Genomic DNA, 21,422 nt, shown 5'->3' with positions numbered 1-21,422 from the left:
ATCTATCTATCTATCTATCTATCTATCTATCTATCTATCTCCTATCTATCTATCTATCTATCTATCTATCTCCTATCTATCTATCTATCTATCTATCTATCTATTATCTATCTATCTATCTATCTATCTCCTATCTATCTATTATCTATCTCCTATCTATCTATCTATCTATCTATCTCATATCTATCAATCTATCTATTTATCTCCTATCTATCTATCTATCTATCTATCTATCTATCTATCTATCTCCTATCTATCTATCTATCTATCTATCTATCTATCTATCTCCTATCTATCTATCTATCTATCTATCTATCTATCTATCTATCTATCTATCTCTATCTATCTATCTATCTATCTATCTCCTATCTATCTATCTATCTATCTATCTATCTATCTATCTATCTCTCTCCCATCTATCTCCTATCTATCTATCTATCTATCTCCTATCTATCTATCTATCTATCTATCTATCTATCTATCTATCTCCTATCTATCTATCTATCTCCTATCTATCTATCTATCTATCTATCTATCTATCTATCTATCTCTCTCCCATCTATCTCCTATCTATCTATCTATCTATCTATCTATCTATCTATCTCTATCTATCTATCTATCTATCTATCTATCTATCTCCTATCTATCTATCTCCTATCTATCTATCTATCTATCTATCTATCTATCTATCTATCTCTCTCCCATCTATCTCCTATCTATCTATCTCCTATCTATCTATCTCCTATCTATCTATCTATCTATCTATCTATCTATCTATCTATCTATCTATCTATCCCCTATCTATCTATCTATCTATCTATCTATCTATCTCCTATCTATCTATCTATCTATCTATCCCCTATCTATCTATCTATCTATCTATCTATCTCCTATCTATCTATCTATCTATCTATCTATCTATCTCCTATCTATCTCCTATCTATCTATCTATCTCCTATCTATCTATCTATCTATCTATCTATCTATCTATCTATCTTCTATCTATCTATCTATCTATCTATCTATCTCCTATCTATCTATCTATCTATCTATCTATCTCCTATCTATCTATCTATCTATCTATCTATCTATCTATCTATCTATCGATCTATCGATCTATCTCTATCTATTTCCTATCTCTGTCTCTTATCTATCTGATATCTAGTTCTGTCCATTCTGCACCCTGACAAACTTTATATTCCTTGAACAATATACAGAGTGTTAGCTCTTGGGACAAGCTTCCTTCTCCCCATTACTATTGCCCTCTCTTCTCCCCATCACTATTGCCCCCTCTTCTCCCCATCACTATTGCCCCTCTTTTCCCCATCACTATTGCCCCTCTTTTCCCCATCACTATTGCCCCCTCTTCTCCCCATCACTATTGCCCCCTCCTCTCCCCATCACCATTGCCCCCTCCTCTCCCCATCACTATTGCCCCCTCTTCTCCCCATAACTATTGCCCCCTCTTCTCCCCATCACTATTCCCCCCTCCTCTCCCCATCACTATTGCCCCCTCTTCTCCCCATAACTATTGCCCCCTCTTTTCCCCATCACTATTGCCCCCTCCTCTCCCCATCACCATTGCCCCTTTTTCACCCCATCACCATTGCCCCTCTTCTCCCCATCACTATTGCCCCTCTTCTCCCCATCATCATTGCCCCCTCTTCTCCCCATCACCATTGCCCCCTCTTCTCCCCAACACTATTGCCCCTCTTCTCCCCATCACTATTGCCCCTCTTCACCCCATCACCATTGCCTCTCTTCTCCCCATCACTATTGCCCTCTTTTCTCCCCATCACTATTGCCCCCTCTTCTCCCCATCACTATTGCCCCCTCTTCTCCCCATCACTATTGCTCTCTCTTCTCCCCATCACTATTGCCCCTCTTCTCCCCATCACTATTGCCCCCTCTTCTCCCCATCACTATTGCCCCCTCTTCTTCCCATCACTTTTGCCCCCTCTTCTCCCCATCACTATTGCCCCCTCTTCTCCCCATCACTATTGCCCCCTCTTCTCCCCATCACTATTGCCCTCTCTTCTCCCCATCACTATTGCCCCCTCTTCTCCCCATCACTATTGCCCCCTCTTCTCCCCATCACTATTGCCCCCTCTTCTCCCCATCACTATTGCCCTCTCTTCTCCCCATCACTATTGCCCCCTCTTCCCCCTAATCACTATCTCCCCCTCTTCTCCCCATCACTATTGCCCTCTCTTCTCCCCATCACTATTGCCCCCTCTTCTCCCCATCACTATTGCCCCTCTTCTCCCCATCACTATTGCCCCTCTTCTCCCTATCACTATTTCCCCCTCTTCTCCCCATCACCATTGCCTCTCTTCTCCCTATCACTATTGCCCCTCTTCTCCCCATCACTATTGCCCCTCTTCTCCCCATCACTATTGCCCCTCTTCTCCCCATCACTATTGCCCCCTCTTCTCCCCATCACTATTGCCCCTCTTCTCCCCATCACTATTGCCCCTCTTCTCCCTATCACTATTTCCCCCTCTTCTCCCCATCACCATTGCCTCTCTTCTCCCTATCACTATTGCCCCTCTTCTCCCCATCACTATTGCCCCTCTTCTCCCCATCACTATTGCCCCTCTTCTCCTCATCACTATTGCCCCCTCTTCTCCCCATCACTATTGCCCTCTCTTCTCCTCATCACTATTGCCCCTCTTCTCCCCATCATTATTGCCCCCTCTTCTCCCCATCACTATTGCCCTCTCTTCTCCTCATCACTATTGCCCCCTCTTCTCCCCATCACTTTTGCCCCCTCTTCTCCCCATCACTATTGCCCCCTTCTCTCCCCATCACTATTGCCCCCTCTTCTCCCCATCACTTTTGCCCCCTCTTCTCCCCATCACTATTGCCCTCTCTTCTCCCCATCACTATTGCCCCCTCTTCTCCCCATCACCATTGCCCTCTCTTCTCCCCATCACTATTGCCCTCTCTTCTCCCCATCACTATTGCCCCTCTTCTCCCCATCACCATTGCCTCTCTTCTCCCCATCACTATTGCCCTCTCTTCTCCCCATGCACCTGGACACCTGCTGAGGATATTTTAGGATTGCCTCTCCCCCCCCCCATCTTCCCTCCTCCTCCTCCCCCTCCACTCCTCCCTGCCCCTCCTACCTCTCTCCCTTCTTCCCCTGCTGCTGCTGATGCTGAGAGGATATTAGAGGAGCTGAGGAGGACAGGTAGACGAGGAGGAGAAGACAGAAGAGTCCGAGCTCGGGGCTGCTCAGGCTGTGAGTCTCCATCCTTCTCTCTATATTCTGCTTTGTCTGATATTTCCTTATGTCTTCTTCCCTAAACTCCTCACATACATCCTATGCCTGGCACCTGCACATCCCCCCTCTCCCGACAGACAGCACCTGGCACAGGGGGCACCACCAGCTCTATGGGCACATGCCATACCCATTACCCCAGTCACATATCACCCATTGCCCCTACATTGTACTGATGGTTTCTTTCTCTTTCCTTCTGTCTTTGTATAGAGGGGGGTGGGGAGACTCCCAGAAATCTTAAGTCTTATCCTTCTTGTTTAACATGGGCGAAGCTGGCAGGTCTGGTGGATAGATGTAGCAGAGCTGAATGGGATAGTCATGTATATTCTGTGCACTTGTAGACTTTATCTATGTAGAAACCAAAGCGAGCTCTACTACATCTTATGTAACACACTCAGCTCCACTACATCCTATGTAACAAACTCAGCTCTACTTCATCTTATGTAACACACTCAGCTCTACTACATCCTATGTAACAAACTCAGCTCTACTACATCTTATGTAACACACTCAGCTCTACTACATCCTATGTAACACACTCAGCTCTACTACATCTTATGTAACACTCAGCTCTACTACATCTTATGTAACACACTCAGCTCCACTACATCCTATGTAACAAACTCAGCTCTACTACATCCTATGTAACACACTCAGCTCCACTACATCCTATGTAACAAACTCGGCTCTACTACATCTTATATAACACACTCAGCTCCACTACATCCTATGTAACACACTCAGCTCCACTACATCTTATGTAACAAACTCAGCTCCACTACATCTTATGTAACAAACTCAGCTCCACTACATCTTATGTAACAAACTCAGCTCCACTACATCCTATGTAACAAACTCAGCTCTTCTACATCCTCTGTAACAAACTCAGCTCCACTACATCCTATGTAACAAACTCAGCTCTACTACATTGTATGTAACAAACTCAGCTCTACTGCATTGTATGTAACAAACTCAGCTCTACTGCATTGTATGTAACAAACTCAGCTCTACTGCATCGTACGGTGCAACAATAACAAACTCAGCTCCGTTACACTGCGTGGTGCCCATTAATATTGGTGTTGGGTTGGGTTGTGTATCTTGGAGTGTGAATCCTATATTAGTGTTATATGCAGTTATCTCACACAGATGGTTATATACTGCTATATACTGTATGTGTGATGGGGAGAATTCATTGTTTGTAAGCAATAATGTCATTACATTAACTTTTTTGGGGAGGGGCAAGGAGCAGCGTGTAGGATGGGAAGGCTAAAAAATATGTATAAAAAATTATAGGATAAAATATAAATTTAGTAAAAAAAAAATATATATATATATATATATATATGAATAAATATAGATATATTATAAGTATATAATATATAAGTATTAAATACAATTTCAAAGACACTATATAATCAGGCAAATAAAATACTGGATAAAATGAATGAAACATAAACTATTAAATAAAACAACAAATAAAATAGGTAAACACATTGGTCGTCAATAACACATGAGAAAATATAGGATAAAGCATCTAAACATATAATATAAAAATATAATATAAAAAAATGTATATATAATATAAATATAAAATGTCATTGGAAGTAAATTAGATCATCATAGAAAATACTGTAACGAAATGAATGAAATATGTAAAATAAAATGTTTAGATAAATACAGTAAATAAATAAATATTTGGGGAACATTATATTAAACAATAAACATCTTTATATCATATGCAGATAATAAATATAAAATATATAAAAATATGTAAAAATAAATAAAAATAAGAGGCAATAAAAGCAAACCAGTGATAATAGTATATAAGAATATAATTGAAATGTGTATCTGACCCTAATGTGACGGACTTCTCATTGAAATCTACTCCCACCCCCCATTACCCCTATAACAGTCTCCAATTCCTCTGCACTTGGGTCGGGTATTGGTCTTTAGTTTATTGGGTTATGGGAACAATCCAGGAGCAGACATCCGTAGACTATTACCCCACAGGTCACCATTCTGTATATATATATATATATATATATATATATATATACATACATATATCGGCATTGCCCAAACCATAGGGATCCCAGGTGTTCCTGAATTCTACCTCCAAGCATACTGGGAGTTGTAGTTCTGTAACGGGGGGGGGGGGGGGGGCACACATTGGAGACCACTGCTTTACCCATTGGGGCAGAAAGTCTTCTCCTGATGTCCACCCAACCCAGATATATGGTGGCGGTACCAGCCCAGCCAATACTTGGCACCATGCTTGGTGGTCTCACACCATGGAGACCCCAATCCATGACGCTCCTATCGGACACTGTTCTGGTTGCCATTATATCCAGAGACGCTTTGTTGGATATTGGATGTGTGTAATGGCAGAACATCAGCACTCCAGCCATCCTACTGGATTTCATACACCCCCTTAATAATGACTATAGCTGGAATGGCCACACCCACTATTTCGAGGGGAGTCCCATACTTAGTGTATGTGTGTGTGCACATGGTCCTTCATCTGTTCAGGTCATTGATCTTGTTTGACTCCTTTACTAGGGATGGAGGGGCCTCCTGATGTCAGCCATTGTGTAGGACCTTATGGTATCCCAAATACAATGGCCCTCCCCCACACCCCCTATTAGCCAAACAGAGACCTGTGACTATTACATTCAATGGTCAAAATGAGCCCCTCCCCCATTATCTGCTTACCTGATGTCTTATCGGGGGTCAGAGACCTGACTGGGGACAAGACAATAGGAAATGGTAAAGATGGGGCATACTTACTGATGGTTTCCTCACCACACCAGCAGATCACATGGTGTCCTTATATAGTGGTCCTCCAGGAAGGGGGTCCGCACTGGACACCTATGTGAAGGACGGGTATCTCTAATAGATATTGAGAAGGCTGACAATCTGTTTAAAGGAAAAGTCCAGGCAACAACTTTTCATGGTCATCCAATATATATATATATATATATATATATATATATATATATATATATATATATATATATATATAATACCAATAGGATTGATATAATATAAGAGGGGATGAGATGAACCAGGGGTTCTAGTTCTATCTTTCTATCTTGAGTTCCTATGATCTCTACTATAAGTGACCATCACTTTGAGATGTACTTCCCCTTTAAGAAGTTGATACAGTTGAAGAAACAATGTGATATTTTGTTTGGTAAGTAGCAGTTATAGAAGGGGGCTCTCCCTCCCCTGCAGCTGCAGACTATTCCTCCTCTCCAGTCTCTGCCTATGTCTCCTGACAATACCTCGCTGGGTTCATCACCGAAATAGCAAATTGCTTAACTCAGCGCCAACATCTGCCTCCCCCCTCCCCCTGCTTCACCGCAGAATGGCTTCCATGGATGATGTGGCCCCGCACCCCTCCCCCGGCCACATATTGATTATGTAAATGTCACATGTGATATTGGATGTCCCCCTGTCCATTATTTCTGCTGATGCGTCCAGATCCTGTATCGCCTGCAGCATTGGGGTCCAGGGGTCGAATCAACTCCATGAAGTCTCTACGTCCGTGTTCAGACTCTAAAAGGGTTAATCTGGTGGTAGGTTATGGTGACTACTCGGCACGGAGAGATGATTGGGGCGATCTTACGTATTCTTTCCTGCTATTTAGAGTATATAGAGAATATAAGGCAATTCTATAGATCAGTGCTCCGCCAAGATGTTGAAAAACTACAACTCCCATCATGCCCGAACAACTGAAGACCGCCTCTGCACGATGGGAGTTGTAGTTTTGCAATAGACAGAGAGCCGCTGGTTGGGGAACACCGTTATGTGTTGTCCTTGAGACTTTGTATGTGTATGAACCCTCATCTTAGTGTTGGGCTTTATTCACACTGACGCAGATTCTGCCAGACTCAGAGGGGAAACTGCTGGGAATCCACGTCCTATTGTTTTCATTGGGATATCTGCTGCAGGAATCCTTTGTGTGAACACACCCTTAGGGTACTATTACACAAAGCGACTTTTCTACAATTAACGATAAACGAACTCAAAAGACCGCTATGGCGAACGACCTGAAATCGTTCACCCAATTACACGGAACGATGATCGTTACTTAGGATCGTTATTGCGTTCGTCCTGTCGTCGCCACTGCGTACGCTGCTACTGCGAATGACCGAACGACGTCTTATTACATGCAAACGATTTGCAAACGATCAACGATAAAAATAGGTCCAAACTCTATTAAACGACCAACGTTTTCTCGTTGGACTTTTAATCATTGTCTGCTATTACACTACAGATTATCGTTTAAATCTGAACAATTTAACGATTTTTCAAACGATAATCGATCCGTGTAATACCACCATTAGGGTATGTGCACACTACAGAACCTGCATCTCCTCCTGTGTCATTCATAGACTCCATTCTATGGTCAGGTGGATGGCGAAATCTGCTGGACCATAGAATGGAGTCTAAGGGCCCTATTCCACCGGACGATTATCATTGGCATAATCATTAACGATTAACGATCTCAAACGACCGCTATTGCGAAAGACCTGAAAACGTTCACTCATTTCCATGGAACGATAATCGTTACTTTTTCGTATCTACTGTGAACGACCGAACGTCGTCTTATTCAATGCGAACGATTTGCGAACGTTTTACGAACGAGCAACGATAAAAATAGGTCCAGGTCTCGTTCTGTCGTTAATCGTTAACTGCATTTCAACAAAAAGATTATCGTTTAGATTGCAACGATTTAACGATAATCTGAACGATAATCGTCTGGTAGAATAGGGCCCTATGGAGATGCAGCTCCACTTTTGTCCCCTGGTTGTGTGCGGTATTGCAGCTCAGTTCCATTGAAATAAATGGAGCTGAATTGTAACATGACAACCGGGGGGAGGGGGGGGGTTGCTGTTTTTGGAAGACAGCAAACATGTTTTCCTAATACTGGATAAGATGGGATCGCCATAGGGTACTGGTATAAGGAGACTTGGCTGCGAGACTCAATGGGACACACCTGGTATTCTCCATTGCTCTTGGTTGTGAAAATGCATTGGCTCTATTACCACCTTACAGCGTACACATGACCCTCAGCACCATTGTTGGTCGCACTGATGTAGAGAGCGGATGCTCTCTCTCTCTCTCTCTATCTATATATATATATATATATACTCATGGATGGTGTCACATAGGAATGCCAAATGAAGGTTAAAGAGCTGAAGTCACCCCTACCCCCCTGACGCTGCTCACATCCTGACGTTATAGGAACGCCGCCCCAGGGTAACTTTTATAAATGACTTACGTGTGTGATCTGCGTCCCTGGCGGCCCGGGGGTCACTCGTGTCTCTGTGCTGCTGTGATTTCTTTCTCACTTTCCATTAACACAGAGAGCAAAAGAGTCAAATCTGTGAGCAGCCCGGAGGCATCACGTGTGCTGCACAATGTATATATAATATATACCCTGTATACACAGTCCTGTGCAAAGGAAGCTTCATCGTGGTAGAATGAAAAGAAACAGTGCCACCCTTGTCCTCAGTTTGGGTGCGGTATTGCAGCTTAGTCCATTGAAGTGAACAGAGCAGTGACCTGTCCACTTTCTGTGATGAGGATGCAAACAGCACTGTACATAACAGAGCAGCACAGAGTATTTCAGGAGACGTCTGTAGTGAGTTTATAGCAGGCAGTGAGCTGTCCCTTCTCATGGTGACATTGGTGAGGACATCTGACGGAGCAATATTATACTATGAGATGGGAATTAGAGGGATATAGGAGAAGCCGGGTCTCCCAGCAGCACAGAGTATTTCAGGAGACGTCTGTAGTGAGTTTAGAGCAGGCAGTGAGCTGTCCCTTCTCATGGTGACATTTGGTGAAGACATCTGACGGAGCAATATTATACTATGAGACGGGAATTAGAGGGATATAGGAGAAGCAGGGTCTCCCAGCAGCACAGAGTATTTCAGGAGACGAGGGTCCTGACCCTGCCATTGTGAAAGCCGTTGCACAGATTGCATAGCATGTTGCCTGTGAGGTGTGACAGCACGCGGTGACGGCCGCAGACAGATGGACGGAGCGCCAGCCATTGCCCATTTGTCACACTTTCCTGGCCCATTGTGTGGTCCCCGGCTGGCGGTATTATCTGGTCCGGTGGTCCCTGTTATCGGGGGATCTATCTCAGCTTTAGCCGCAATTAGCAGTGTAATTAATCATCCGAGGTGACGCCGCATCCATCAGCTTTATTATTAAAATGCCGATTTTTGCATCTCGGATAAACAAGAGGCGAAGGCGGAATGTCAGAGCGGACGGGGGGCCGCAGGCGGCGGCGGTGGCCGAGGCTGAGGGGGTCCGGATCAGTGGCGGGTGGCGTTACGCTTTCCATAATAATTAAATAAAATCACATAAATCACAGATGGCAACGCAGGAACCTATTTATGTTCATAGCAACAGGCGGCAGGCTGAGACGCACGGGGGGGGTGGGGGGGGAGCTTCGCTTTTCGCTGCGCTGCAGATTTATGGTATTTCATATCTTTGTCGCAGTTTGACCTGATGGGCGACCAATAGGAGAAGAGGAAAACAAGCGGCAGGAAATGTAACATCCATCATTTATAGCTCCTCATTTGCACAAATGGTAAAAACAAATGGCGCACTTCTCATCCGCCATATTACCTGACATTTCCATGTGCCCCATGCATTATAGCATCTTACAATGACAGGTGATGTCACAGCATCCGCCCACCCACCACACAGTGACTCAGTTCATAGAGCATGCCCACAACACTCTCTCATAGAAATCAAGAGGTGATGGTTACAGCTCACCTCCTATCCCATGCTGAACAGTGATCTCTGTACATATCATAGAGCATGCCCACAACACTCTCCCATAGAAATCAAGAGGTGATGGTTACAGCTCACCTCCTATCCCACGCTAAACAGTGATATCTGTACATATCATAGAGCATGCCCACAACACTCTCCCATAGAAATCAAGAGGTGATAGTTACAGCTCCGTCGCTGAACAGTGATCTCTTTACATATCACAGAGTATGCCCACAACACTCTCCCATAGAAATCAGGTGATGTTCACTGTTCACTTCACAAAGCATATATACAAAATTCTCCCAGTGAATAAGTAATAGTCACAGCTCACATCCTCCTCCCTGCACAGTCATTCCTGCAAAAGTAACACAGCATGCCCACAACTCTGAACCATAGTAGTCAAAAAGTGATAACCACAGTTGACATCTTCCTCCTTCCTGCACAATTACTTCTACACAGGTCACAGAACACTCTCTACTAGAAATGAATAGGGGATTGGTACAGCTTGTCTCCTCACCCTCCTAATGACCGATAGATGACCATTAATCTTTCATCTATCTATCTATCTATCTATCTATCTATCTATCTATCTATCTATCTATCTATCTCCTATCTATCTATCTATCTATCTATCTCCTATCTATCTATCTATCTATCTATCTGTCTCCTATCTATCTATCTATCTATCTATCTATCTATCTATCTATCTATCTATCTCCTATCTATCTATCTATCTAGTATCTATCTATCTATCTATCTATCTATCTATCTCCTATCTATCTCTCTCTATCTAGTATCTATCTATCTATCTATCTCCTATCTATCTATCTATCTATCTATCCCCTATCTATCTAGTATCTATCTATCTATCTCCTATCTATCTATCTATCTATCTATCTATCTATCTATCTATCTATCTATCTATCTATCTCTCTGGGGTTACAGATGAGGTATTACAGCTTGCCTGGCAACAAAAGACACAGAGATCATGTGACCTCTGTCTCAGAAGGGAGGGGGATGGACAGAGAAGTGGAGACAGATTGGACCAGGAAGAGAGACTTTTCAGCAGCTTTAGGGTGAGGCAGGATGTGCTGCAGAAAAAAACGACCAATTCATGTAATAGAAACCTATTACACACAGGCAGATTATGGTGGGAATTAAACAGGGTTAAAGGGGTATTCCCCCCAAAATTATTTTTGCATTAATATGTTGCCCACCCGTAGCTTTCCATCTTTCAAATATAAAGTTATTAAGGATTCTGCACAGTTTTGCTGTTATCTAGGTGCCCCCACCCCCACGGATTGCATAGAATCATCAGCTCTCAGTCCACACCGACATGCTTCCTGCTCCTGGCCCGCACCCTCCGAGACGGCATCACGTGTCCTCCATCTCTTCAATGGGCTGGGCTAGCGCTTCTAACCCAGCCAATCTGAAGTGAAGGAGGACGGCAGTGGCTGCTGTTAGAGAGGGAGACAGTGATCGATCAGTGCAGCTGTCACTGACTCCTTCTCTAACAGCAGCCACCCCAGTCACCGGTACCGGGTGCCCCCCCCCAGCCCCAGAGCTCACCCCCTGACTGTGACCCGTCACCCGCGGCTCCATCACTTCATAACAGCGGCGCCCCGCAGCCCCCCCCCCGTCACTCACTCACCCGCATGAGCGGCACTTCATACCCGCTGCACCCCCCCCCCGATGTCACTTGCCGGCGCTTACCGGCGGCACCCCCACCCCCCTGGCCGTCACTTGCCTGCGCTTACCGGCGGCCACGCGGCTCACTGTCCCCCTGTCACTTGCGGCCGCTGGGCATTGGCCCGGTAATCCCCCCCCCCCGTCCGTCCGTCCATCACTTGCCGGTGGCCCCGCGGCTCACTGTCCCCCGTCACTTGTGGCTGCTGGGCGCTCGCCCGCGGCGCTTACCGGCGGCACCGTCCGTCGGTCACCATCTCACCATCTCAGCTCTGCTGCACCATCTCACCATCTCAGCTCTGCTACACCATCTCAGCTCTGCTGCACCATCTCACCATCTCAGCTCTGCTACACCATCTCACCATCTCAGCTCTGCTGCACCATCTCACTATCTCAGCTCTGCTAGACCATCTCACCATCTCATCTCTGCTATGCCATCACCATCTCAGCTCTGCTACGCCATCACCATCTCAGCTCTGCTACGCCATCACTATCTCAGCTCTGCTACGCCATCACCATCTCAGCTCTGCTACGCCATCACCATCTCAGCTCTGCTACACCATCACCATCTCAGCTCTGCTACGCCATCACCATCTCAGCTCTGCTACGCCGCCATCATCATCTCAGTTCTGCTACTTCATCATCAGACATAAGCATTGAATGATGGGAAATGTAGTTTCCTATCTTGATTATAGACCATCTTTTAGAAAAACTTGTAACTTAGGAACGTCAGCAGCTAGAAAGACGGGAGACGGCTCAAAATACTTGAGGGGACTTGGTGAGTAAGAATAGCTAGGTTTTGGGGCATTACATTTTTTTTTTTTTTTGCTTTTGGGGGGAATACCCCTTTAAATCTTTCTAATCCGGAGTACCCCTTTAGGTACAGAGGTGGGCCCGGGTGCCCGTGTTACTGTGCCCCCTGCCAGGACTGTACAATTATACACACCCTGTGCAAACATTTTTAAAACTTATTTATAACCTGAAAATAGTATTTATTTTTATCCAATTTGATAAAATTGGAAAAAAATTAAACAAAATATATTTCACATAATATTTTTTTAAACTCTTAATTCATATTGAACAAAGGAACAACTATACAGACGTATAAAAGCATGTTCACAGCGCCATGGAGTCGATTTTTCCCTGAATTTTTTTACATTATATTTTTTTAAAAAATTGATTGCTTTTTATCATTCTGCAGAAAATTCGGGAAGGGTTAAACACAAAGCTTTTTTTTTTTTTTTTCAATTTTCCAGATGCCACGTCCTTTGTATTTCCCTTTCGCCATAAACCTATATAAGAGAAGGGGTCGGCCGCCATTATTTGAGCCCTTTATGCCCTAAAAAAAACAACAAAAAAAAACTAAATAATTGCGTCGGCGCTTTGTAGCCTGTAGCGCTGTACACGGGTCATTCTCTCAAGTCCGACGATTCCTCATAAAATCCTCTGCGGAGCATGGGAAGCGAGGAGAACAAAGGGTCTGCGCCCCGGTCTGACCACCCCAGCTGCCTCTTCTTCTTCCTCGCCAATGTTTCCCCGCTGAACCCCCCTCCTCCCCTTTAATATCGGATCCAGAAAGTGACAATGCGGCCACCGCGGAGCGGACGCAGCGTGTGCACGGGCTCGGGAACGCATCTTTGATGTTTAATGAGAGTTTAATTCCAGCTCCCTGTGAAGTCCTCGGCCGTGCCAAGCCTCTTGTCTATGAATTTATGGGGAGTAGAAGTAGACTCATCCTAGTAAGAACACGATGAACACGCCGAGACCCCCGAGGTTTGATTTATACAGAAAACGCTTTGGTCTTTGCATTGTCTGACAGGAAATCAACGGGTAACAAGGCGACGATTCTGCAGCTGGAGAAGAGAGTATACAGCCGGACAAGAGTATACATCCCGAATAATGAGAAGACAGAAGTCCTTAAAGGGGACAGCTGGCCGTACACTCTTCTCTATGACTTCCCTATACACATTCGGCACTTTTCCTATTTAGAGGGGAGGGTTAGTCACCATTAGGTTATCCCTCCAGCCTCCCAACTTACATTACATAACCCAACCAATGAGCTTCATATTCAGGATGTAATTCCTGAATTCTCCTGTGGAGGCAGTGTAGGGAAACCAAACGCTTGCTCATAGGTTCCTCTTCATTGATCACAGCTGATCGCTTCAGGAAACCATCAACTTACCATTAGGATTGCCTAAAGTAGAGAACCCCTTTAAGATTCAATTTTAACAGCTTTATTTCAATGCAAGCTGTCTGACTACAAATATAGCCAATATTACAGCTGCCAATAGGGTGTCCTCACACATCCTCTTTGGTGTTTTTTTTCCATGTGTTTGCGTTTTTTTTAGCATTTTTTCTGGCGTTTTTGACTTTATGTGTGAATGGTCTTTTTTGCGGTCGATGGTTTTATGTGTGCTGAACTTTTTTTTTCCTCTGCCATCACACAACCTAGCGGCTGGACCACAAAAGGTGGGAGAAAAAAATGCCATACACACAGTAATGTTGTTTTTGAGACAACCAGAACAATCCCATTAAAGTCTATGGGAGAACAAAGTCCACAGTTTGCAAAAAAAAAAAAAACCCTCAGGGTTTTGGAAAAATTGCCAAAAAACTCAAAAACACCAGAGAGGAGAGAAAACGCCCCACAGAAACACTGCGTCTAAGGCCGATCCCAAACTTCCATTGACCTTCTGCTAAAATAAACGCCATGAAGTTTTTACTGCCATTTTCCCAAGATTTTAAGGCAGTGTCAAGCAAGGCCAAGGGTTATCACTATAGGTCAGTGTTTGGATGAACCCGAGCATGCTGGAAGTTTGCTCAGCTCTAGTTGTCACTCATCCTTCCTATCCTTTTTAAAGGGCTTGTCCAAGTCCCACTCTGGGCTTTTCCTTTAAGGGGCTACGTAACAGGGTGGTTTGGTGTTCTCCCCACTAGGAGGCGCCACTCAGCAACAGGTTTCCTTCCGAGGAGGGATATCTGGCTACTCCCGTGTTTTGAGACTAGTGACTGAGGCTCCACAGACCGCATTTTTGCATATTCAGATTTTATAGGGGACAATCTATCAATGGAGATTCTTGAACGAGTACTCCATTGACTTTTCTGCTGATCTCCCTGAGATCAGTGATTGTTCTATGTGTCCTGTGTTCCATGACCCAGCTTTTCCAGAATCGGACAACTCTAAGGAACAACAGAGGACGACTCACTGACGGACATAGGAACGATATGTAATAGAACCAGTACTTGGACCCTGTAGTCTCTTCTTGATGTGACGACTTCTTTTCAGGAACCTGGCAAAGTTGGGTGGAGCTGTAATGTTGATGATATCACAGGCCGGTGCTCTACAACCTGCAGACTGATGCAAAACTACAACTCCCAGCATTTGGCTGCCCATGCATGCTGGGAGTTGTAGTTTTGCACCAGCTGTAGAGCGGCACTGGTATAAGTTGTCACCTAGTTCTGGATCTGAACATTAGCTCGGATTCCCTCCAACTGGGGCAAAAGTTCAGTTCACTTCAGTATCCTTGTACCCCGGCCAAGGCGTAGTGACTTCTTAACTCCCCCTGGCACCCAGCCCGGGGGTACATGCCGCACTATAGTAATAGTCTCCCTATCTGTCACATACAGGATGATGGATCTCAGTCTTCTCTAGCCACCCATAACCGCGTGAGCCAATGACATCCAGTGTGTAATACTCGATAAAACGTTTACATAAGGTGATATAACACGGGGGTAATGAATGGCCTGGCACTAGGGGGGGCTGGAGAGCAGGGGGTGGCGGTGCCAGCTGGGTGGAAGGCTGGTGACTGCAGCAGCTGTGCTAGCCTGGCAGAATTCTTAGTACATTGGAGAGCGCCCAAGGGAAGGAGGCGCTCTATCCGAATAAGTCGAGCAGCAGGGAAGGAATAAATTGGAGGGAAGGAAATGAAAAGGAAACATCCGAGTGATTAATGACACTAATTTGCATGTGAATCTGGAGCAGCATTGATCTCAGCAGATTGTATCGGGGTCTGTTCCTGCCAGGATGGGCTGCAGATACCCTCCTCATCCTCCCCGTCACCGTATATCTTAATCCTCCCCCCATCCTTGGCGCGGAGTTGGCGCACACCGTTGGGTCCCTCTCCAGCCCTGGGTTCATTCCCAGAGGGACCAAATGATGGAGGGAAGGCAATGTGGTGGAGATATGGAAATCAGGTGGCCCGCGCCCAATCTGCATCATTTTTCGATAACATATCTGATGACAATGTGTCTTTTAATTTTCCTCCCATTACGGTTATTAGCGGCGTTGGGTGATGGGCAGCCGGCCTGCTCCGGAGGAATGCCGCCCCACCGCCTGCATGGAGATGCCGATGCAGAGCAATGATCACACCCAGGGATGGAAGGCTGCAGAGATGACCCTTTAACTGTTGCAGAACTACAACTCCCAGCATGCCCTGATATATGACTAATACACTGTCCTTAACATGCCGCTCTTCAGCTGTTGCAGAACTACAACTTCCAGCATGCCCTGATAGATGACTAATAGTGTTTACCAACATGCGTCTCTTTAGCTATTGCAAAACTACAACTCCCAATATGCCCAGATAGATGACTAATGCAGTGTCCTAAACATGCCGCTCTTCAGCTGTTGCAAAACTACTACTCCCAGCATGCCCTGATAGATAACTTAACTTACAGGGTCCTCAACATGCCGCTCTTCAGCTGTTGCAGAACTACAACTCCCAACATGCCCTTATAGATGACTAATAGTGTTTACCAACATGCATCTCTTTAGCTATTGCAAAACTACAACTCCCAGCATGCCCAGATAGATGACTAATACACTCTCCTCAACATGCCGCTCTTCAGCTGTTGTAGAACTACAACTCCCAGCATGCCCAGATAGATGACTAATGCAGAGTCCTCAACATGCATCTCCAGCTGTTGCAGGACTACAACTCTCAGCATGCCCTGATAGATGACTAATAGTGTTTCCCAACATGCGGCTCTTTAGCTATTGCAAAACTACAACTACCAGCATTCCCTGATAGATAACTTAATAATACAGGGTCCTCAACATGCATCTCTTCAGCTGTTGCAGGACTACAACTCCCAGAATGCCCTGATAGATGACTAATAGTGTTTCCCAACATGCGGCTCTTTAGCTATTGCAAAACTACTACTCCCAGCATTCCCTGACAGATGACTAATACAGTGTCCTCAACATGTGGCTCTTAGGCTGTTGAAGAACTACAACTCCCAGCATGCCCTGATAGACGACTAATAGTGTTTCCCAATATGCGGCTCTTTAGCTATTACAAAACTACAACTCCCAGCATTCCCTGACAGATGACTAATACAGTGTCCTCAACATGCCACTCTTCAGCTGTTGCAAAACTACAACTCCCAGCATGCCCTGATAGATAACTTAATAATACAGGGTCCTCAACATGCATCTCTTCAGCTGTTGCAGGACTACAACTCCCAGCATGCCCTGATAGATGACTCATAGTGTTTACCAACATGCGTCTCTTTAGCTATTGCAAAACTACAACTCCCAATATGCCCAGATAGATGACTAATGCAGAGTCCTCATCATGTGGCTCTTAAGCTGTTGCAGAACTACAACTCCCAGCATGTCCTGACAGATGACTAATAGTGTTTCCCAACATGCGGCTCTTCAGCCGCTGCAAAACTACAACTCCCAGTCTGCCATAAAAGACTCCTAATACACAACATATGGCTTTCCAGCTATTGCAAAACTACAACTACCAGCATGCCCTGACAGCCGACTAATACAGTGTTTCTCAATATGCCACCCTTCAGCTGTTGCAAAACTACAACTACATGCTATGAAAGACAACAAATACAGTGCTCCACAACATAGGGCTTTCGGCTGTCAGGGCTTGCTGGGAGTTGTAGTTTTGCAGCAGCTGGACCGTCGCACTGCCTTAATAAAACACACAAGGTAATGACAATTGGTTTGAAAGGGTCATCACTCAGCTTTCCCAGAGGTCTGATTGGGTTATTGCTGATCCATTGACAGGCTGTCAGCCGGATACATTGTATCCAGTGTAACAAGGCGATGTCCTCATTAGTTCTCGCTCCCCGGACCTGACATAAATACACGGCTCCAGATTTGTAGTCAGCTTGTAAGTGGCAGGAAGAAAAATGACCCCGCTTGTATTACAGCGCTCATTACACGTCTGCAGGATCAGGTCGCAGCCCGGGATCTTATTACTGTGTGACGGCAAATCAGCCCCATCATCTGCTGCGGGCGCTGTCATCTGTCTGCTGGGGGGAGGGGGGGGGGGTATAATGACACGAGTACATTCCAATAGTAGACGCATCCTATAGACTAGTAAATAACTATCTATATATATTATATAAAAAACTGCCTGGTTGCTGCCCATGGTGAGACTAACAATTCCTTCCATACTTGTTATTATCTATTCGGTCTCCTATCCCTAGTTCTCAGCTGCTGCTTTCTGCTGAAGACACAAAAATTTGTGTGTAAGCTTTTCTCTCCGTCTCCCCCTCCTCCCCCCTCCCTTCTAAAACAGCTAATGTAAACAAGTCCCTAGCCAGCTGTTTCTGTAACATTGCAGATTCTTTGTAATGCTGGAAGGGTTCATCTAAGTTACTAATGAAGTCACTGTGAGTATCCCTCCCAGCATTACAAAGTTGCAGTTAAAGCATGCCAGGAACTTGTTTACATCTGCTAAATGGATGGAGTAAGGGGAGATTATACTGCATCAATGTGCACATACAGCAGTAGCAACACTGGTATTTACACAAGAGGCACCATTTACTTTTGGGTAGTAAATGGTGATAAGGAAAGCATTGATTTACCTTTTAGGGATTGTGTGAATCAACTTCAGCAGGTGCACAGGCTAAGCTTGCAGGCACAGAGTCTCTCCTTCACATAGCACATGCTTTCTGTAACGTGTTATAATCTAGCTATTACCAGAGACAGATTTCCCTACCAACAGGCAGCGGACAGCAGATTGCAGAGAAAGGAGACACCTAGTGGCCAAGACTTTAGAGCTGGTTTTCTGGGAGTAAGGAGCCATTATTGGTAAATTAAGTGATTTATAAATATAATACAGGTCACACAGGCTGGAAGGAAGTTGTTTAAAACAATAGCGCCTATCTATACAAGCCCCCTAAAAGGTTAACTTCTTCAGCATGCAGGTTCCAGAACCATCATCGATAGGATTATATACTGTGCATGGCATCCAGCTGAAAGGGACATTTGGGTGGAGCCTTGTTAGCTCCTCCCAAATGTCCTTTCCAGCTGGATGTCCCTTATAGTAAGCGATCCTTTAGATTCGAGGCTTCATATTCATAGTTCTTGCCACCTACTGTTTAACTTTTTAAGTGCCTGGTGTAGCTGCAGCCTTGTTTATGGATCGGAATCCCTTTAAGGGTACGTTCACACATACAGGATCTGCAGCAGATTTCATGGTGCAGATTTAAAGCTGCAGATCTGCTGCAGATCCTGTACGTGTGAACGCACCCTAAAGGGGCTGTCCGCCCAAAATATTTTACTTTTAAATCAACTTTTTTTTACTTCTATTTAAAAAAAAACAAAAAACTCCAGTCTTCCAGTACTTATCAGCTGCTGTATGTCCTGCAGGAAGTGGTGTATTCTCTCCAGTCTGACATAGTGCTCTCTGCTGCCACCTCTGTCCATGTCAGGAACTGTCCAGAGCAGGAGAGGTTTTCTGTGGGGATTTGCTGCTGCTCTGGACAGTTCCTGACATGGACAGAGGTGGCAGCAGAGAGGACTGTGTCAGACTGGAAAGAATATATAACTTCCTGCAGGACATACAGCAGCTGATAAGTACTGGAGGACTTGAGATTTTTTAATAGTAGTAAAATACAATTCTCTGGCACTTTCTGGCACCTGTTGATTTGAAAGGACTACAATTTTTGGTGAACTATCCCTTTAAGCTGTGTTTTCTACCTACGCTTCACCATTTAATAGGTTCACAGACTGCATTACTTTGCTTTCCGCACAAAGCAGGAGATGATCCCGTATTATCTGCCATCAAGCTCTTGTGTTTAGTAAAGCGTCGGCGCCATCTGAGCGCCATCTCTTTATGCCACTCGGTAAAAGCTTCATAATTAATTTGCAATTTGTTAAAAAGCAGATGTTCCTCCTTTATGGCGGTGTCCTGGCTAATGACTCTCTCCGTGTGTCTACAGGTGCGAGGCTTTGAAAGATGCCGTCTCCCTTCAGCGGATTTCTACAGCTTTTCCTCGTGCTGCTTCTAATTATGAATTTCTTCATGTGTGCCAACGCGTTCGAGCCCAGGGCCAAGCGTAAGAGAATCTCGGAGAACAAGTATAGCGAAGACTTGTGGCATCAAGAACACCCGGAGAGGCCGCACAGGAGGCCAGGGGCCAAGAAAGATAGGACTCGGGGTGGGGTGCCATCTTTTACGGCTGGAGAGGATGTGGGGCAGTCGGGGGACAACGGCCATCTGAGCGCCAGGAAGCAAGAAGGGTTCCACAGTTTTGAATTTCCTTATAACGAGAGAGAAAACCAACCACCGGGGATCCACTCCAAGGGCAGAAAGCACAAGGAGCAAAGAAGGGGCAGTCACAAGGCCAAACACCACAGAGGTATTGTATTGCTTCCATACTACTTGTTTTTATGCAATGTTTTGTTAAGATGTCCCTGCCCTTAAAGGGATTAATCACAAGCATGCTGGGAGTTGTAGGTTTTCAACAGATTGAGAGCCACTTCAGTAGGGCACATAGAGGCCACAGGATGGGGATCCATAGAGAAGACATTTTGAAAGCAACTTTTAAAGGGGCCATTCTTGCAGTCTTTTCTGTCATGTTATAGGACAGGAGGAAATGAGAAGACTGATAAATAGTTTTGTAGAACGAGATACTTATTCATTTAATTCTCTGGTCATTTTTGGTATAGGAGTCTAGTGGGCGGTACTAATCAGTGATTTTAACATGCTAACAGGAAAGCAGTTAACCACTGATTAGAACCGCCCACTGGACTCCTAAGCCCAGAACTATATATGAATCTGCTCAGCTTTCCCTGCCCTATACCATGCTATAGGCATGTCAGACAGCATTGTCAGTGTGACAAGTTCCCTTTAAAGGGGTTATCCAGCGCTACAAAACATGGCCACTATTCCCCCTACTGTTGTCTCCAGTTCAGGTGCGGTTTGCAATTAAGCTCCATTTACTTCAATGGAACTGAGTTTTAAAACCCCACCCAAACCAGAGACAACAGTAGGGGGAAAGTGGCCATGTTTTTGTAGCGCTGGATAACCCCTTTAAAGGGCTTATCAAGGGCTACAAAAACATGGCCACTTTCTTCAGGTGACAACCTGACTCTTCTATTCCATTCACTTCAATGAGACTGAGTAGCAAAACCTGCACCCAAACTAGAGACAAGAGTGGTGCTGTCTCTGGAAGAAAGCGGCCATGTTTTAGTAGCACAGAATGTCCCCTTTAAAAGGGGTTATCCAGCACTACAAAAACATGGCCACTTTTCCCCCCTCTCTTGTCTCCAGATTGGGTGGGGTTTCAAACTCAGTTCAATTGAAGTAAATGGAGCTTAATTGCAAACCACACCTGACCTGGAGACAAGAGAGGGGGGAAAGTGGCAATGTTTTTGTAGGGCTGGACAACCCCTTTAAGGGCTTGA

At 44.9% G+C, this 21,422-nt stretch overlaps 1 protein-coding gene across 2 annotated transcripts in view; it reads left to right on the top strand.

Moving 5' to 3' along the window:
• Positions 1-21,422, top strand: part of DRAXIN (dorsal inhibitory axon guidance protein) — a 42,765-nt gene that overhangs the window by 7,330 nt on the left and 14,013 nt on the right. Inside the window, exons 1-2 of one of the 2 annotated variants that reach the window (XM_069947856.1) lie at positions 3,194-3,244; positions 19,955-20,374. In XM_069947856.1, the coding sequence (XP_069803957.1) occupies positions 19,972-20,374 (403 nt within the window). In that variant the 5' untranslated portion in view covers positions 3,194-3,244; positions 19,955-19,971. Of the gene's footprint in view, positions 1-3,193; positions 3,245-19,954; positions 20,375-21,422 lie in introns of those variants that run through there. The other variant, XM_069947854.1, reaches the window with a different exon arrangement.

Source organism: Dendropsophus ebraccatus, chromosome 12 (assembly GCF_027789765.1).
Source record: "Dendropsophus ebraccatus isolate aDenEbr1 chromosome 12, aDenEbr1.pat, whole genome shotgun sequence".
In the NCBI taxonomy this organism is placed as follows: Eukaryota; Metazoa; Chordata; class Amphibia; order Anura; family Hylidae; genus Dendropsophus; species Dendropsophus ebraccatus.
The sequence above is the reverse complement of the archived record's forward strand: the minus strand, read 5'-3'. Positions and strand labels throughout refer to the sequence as shown.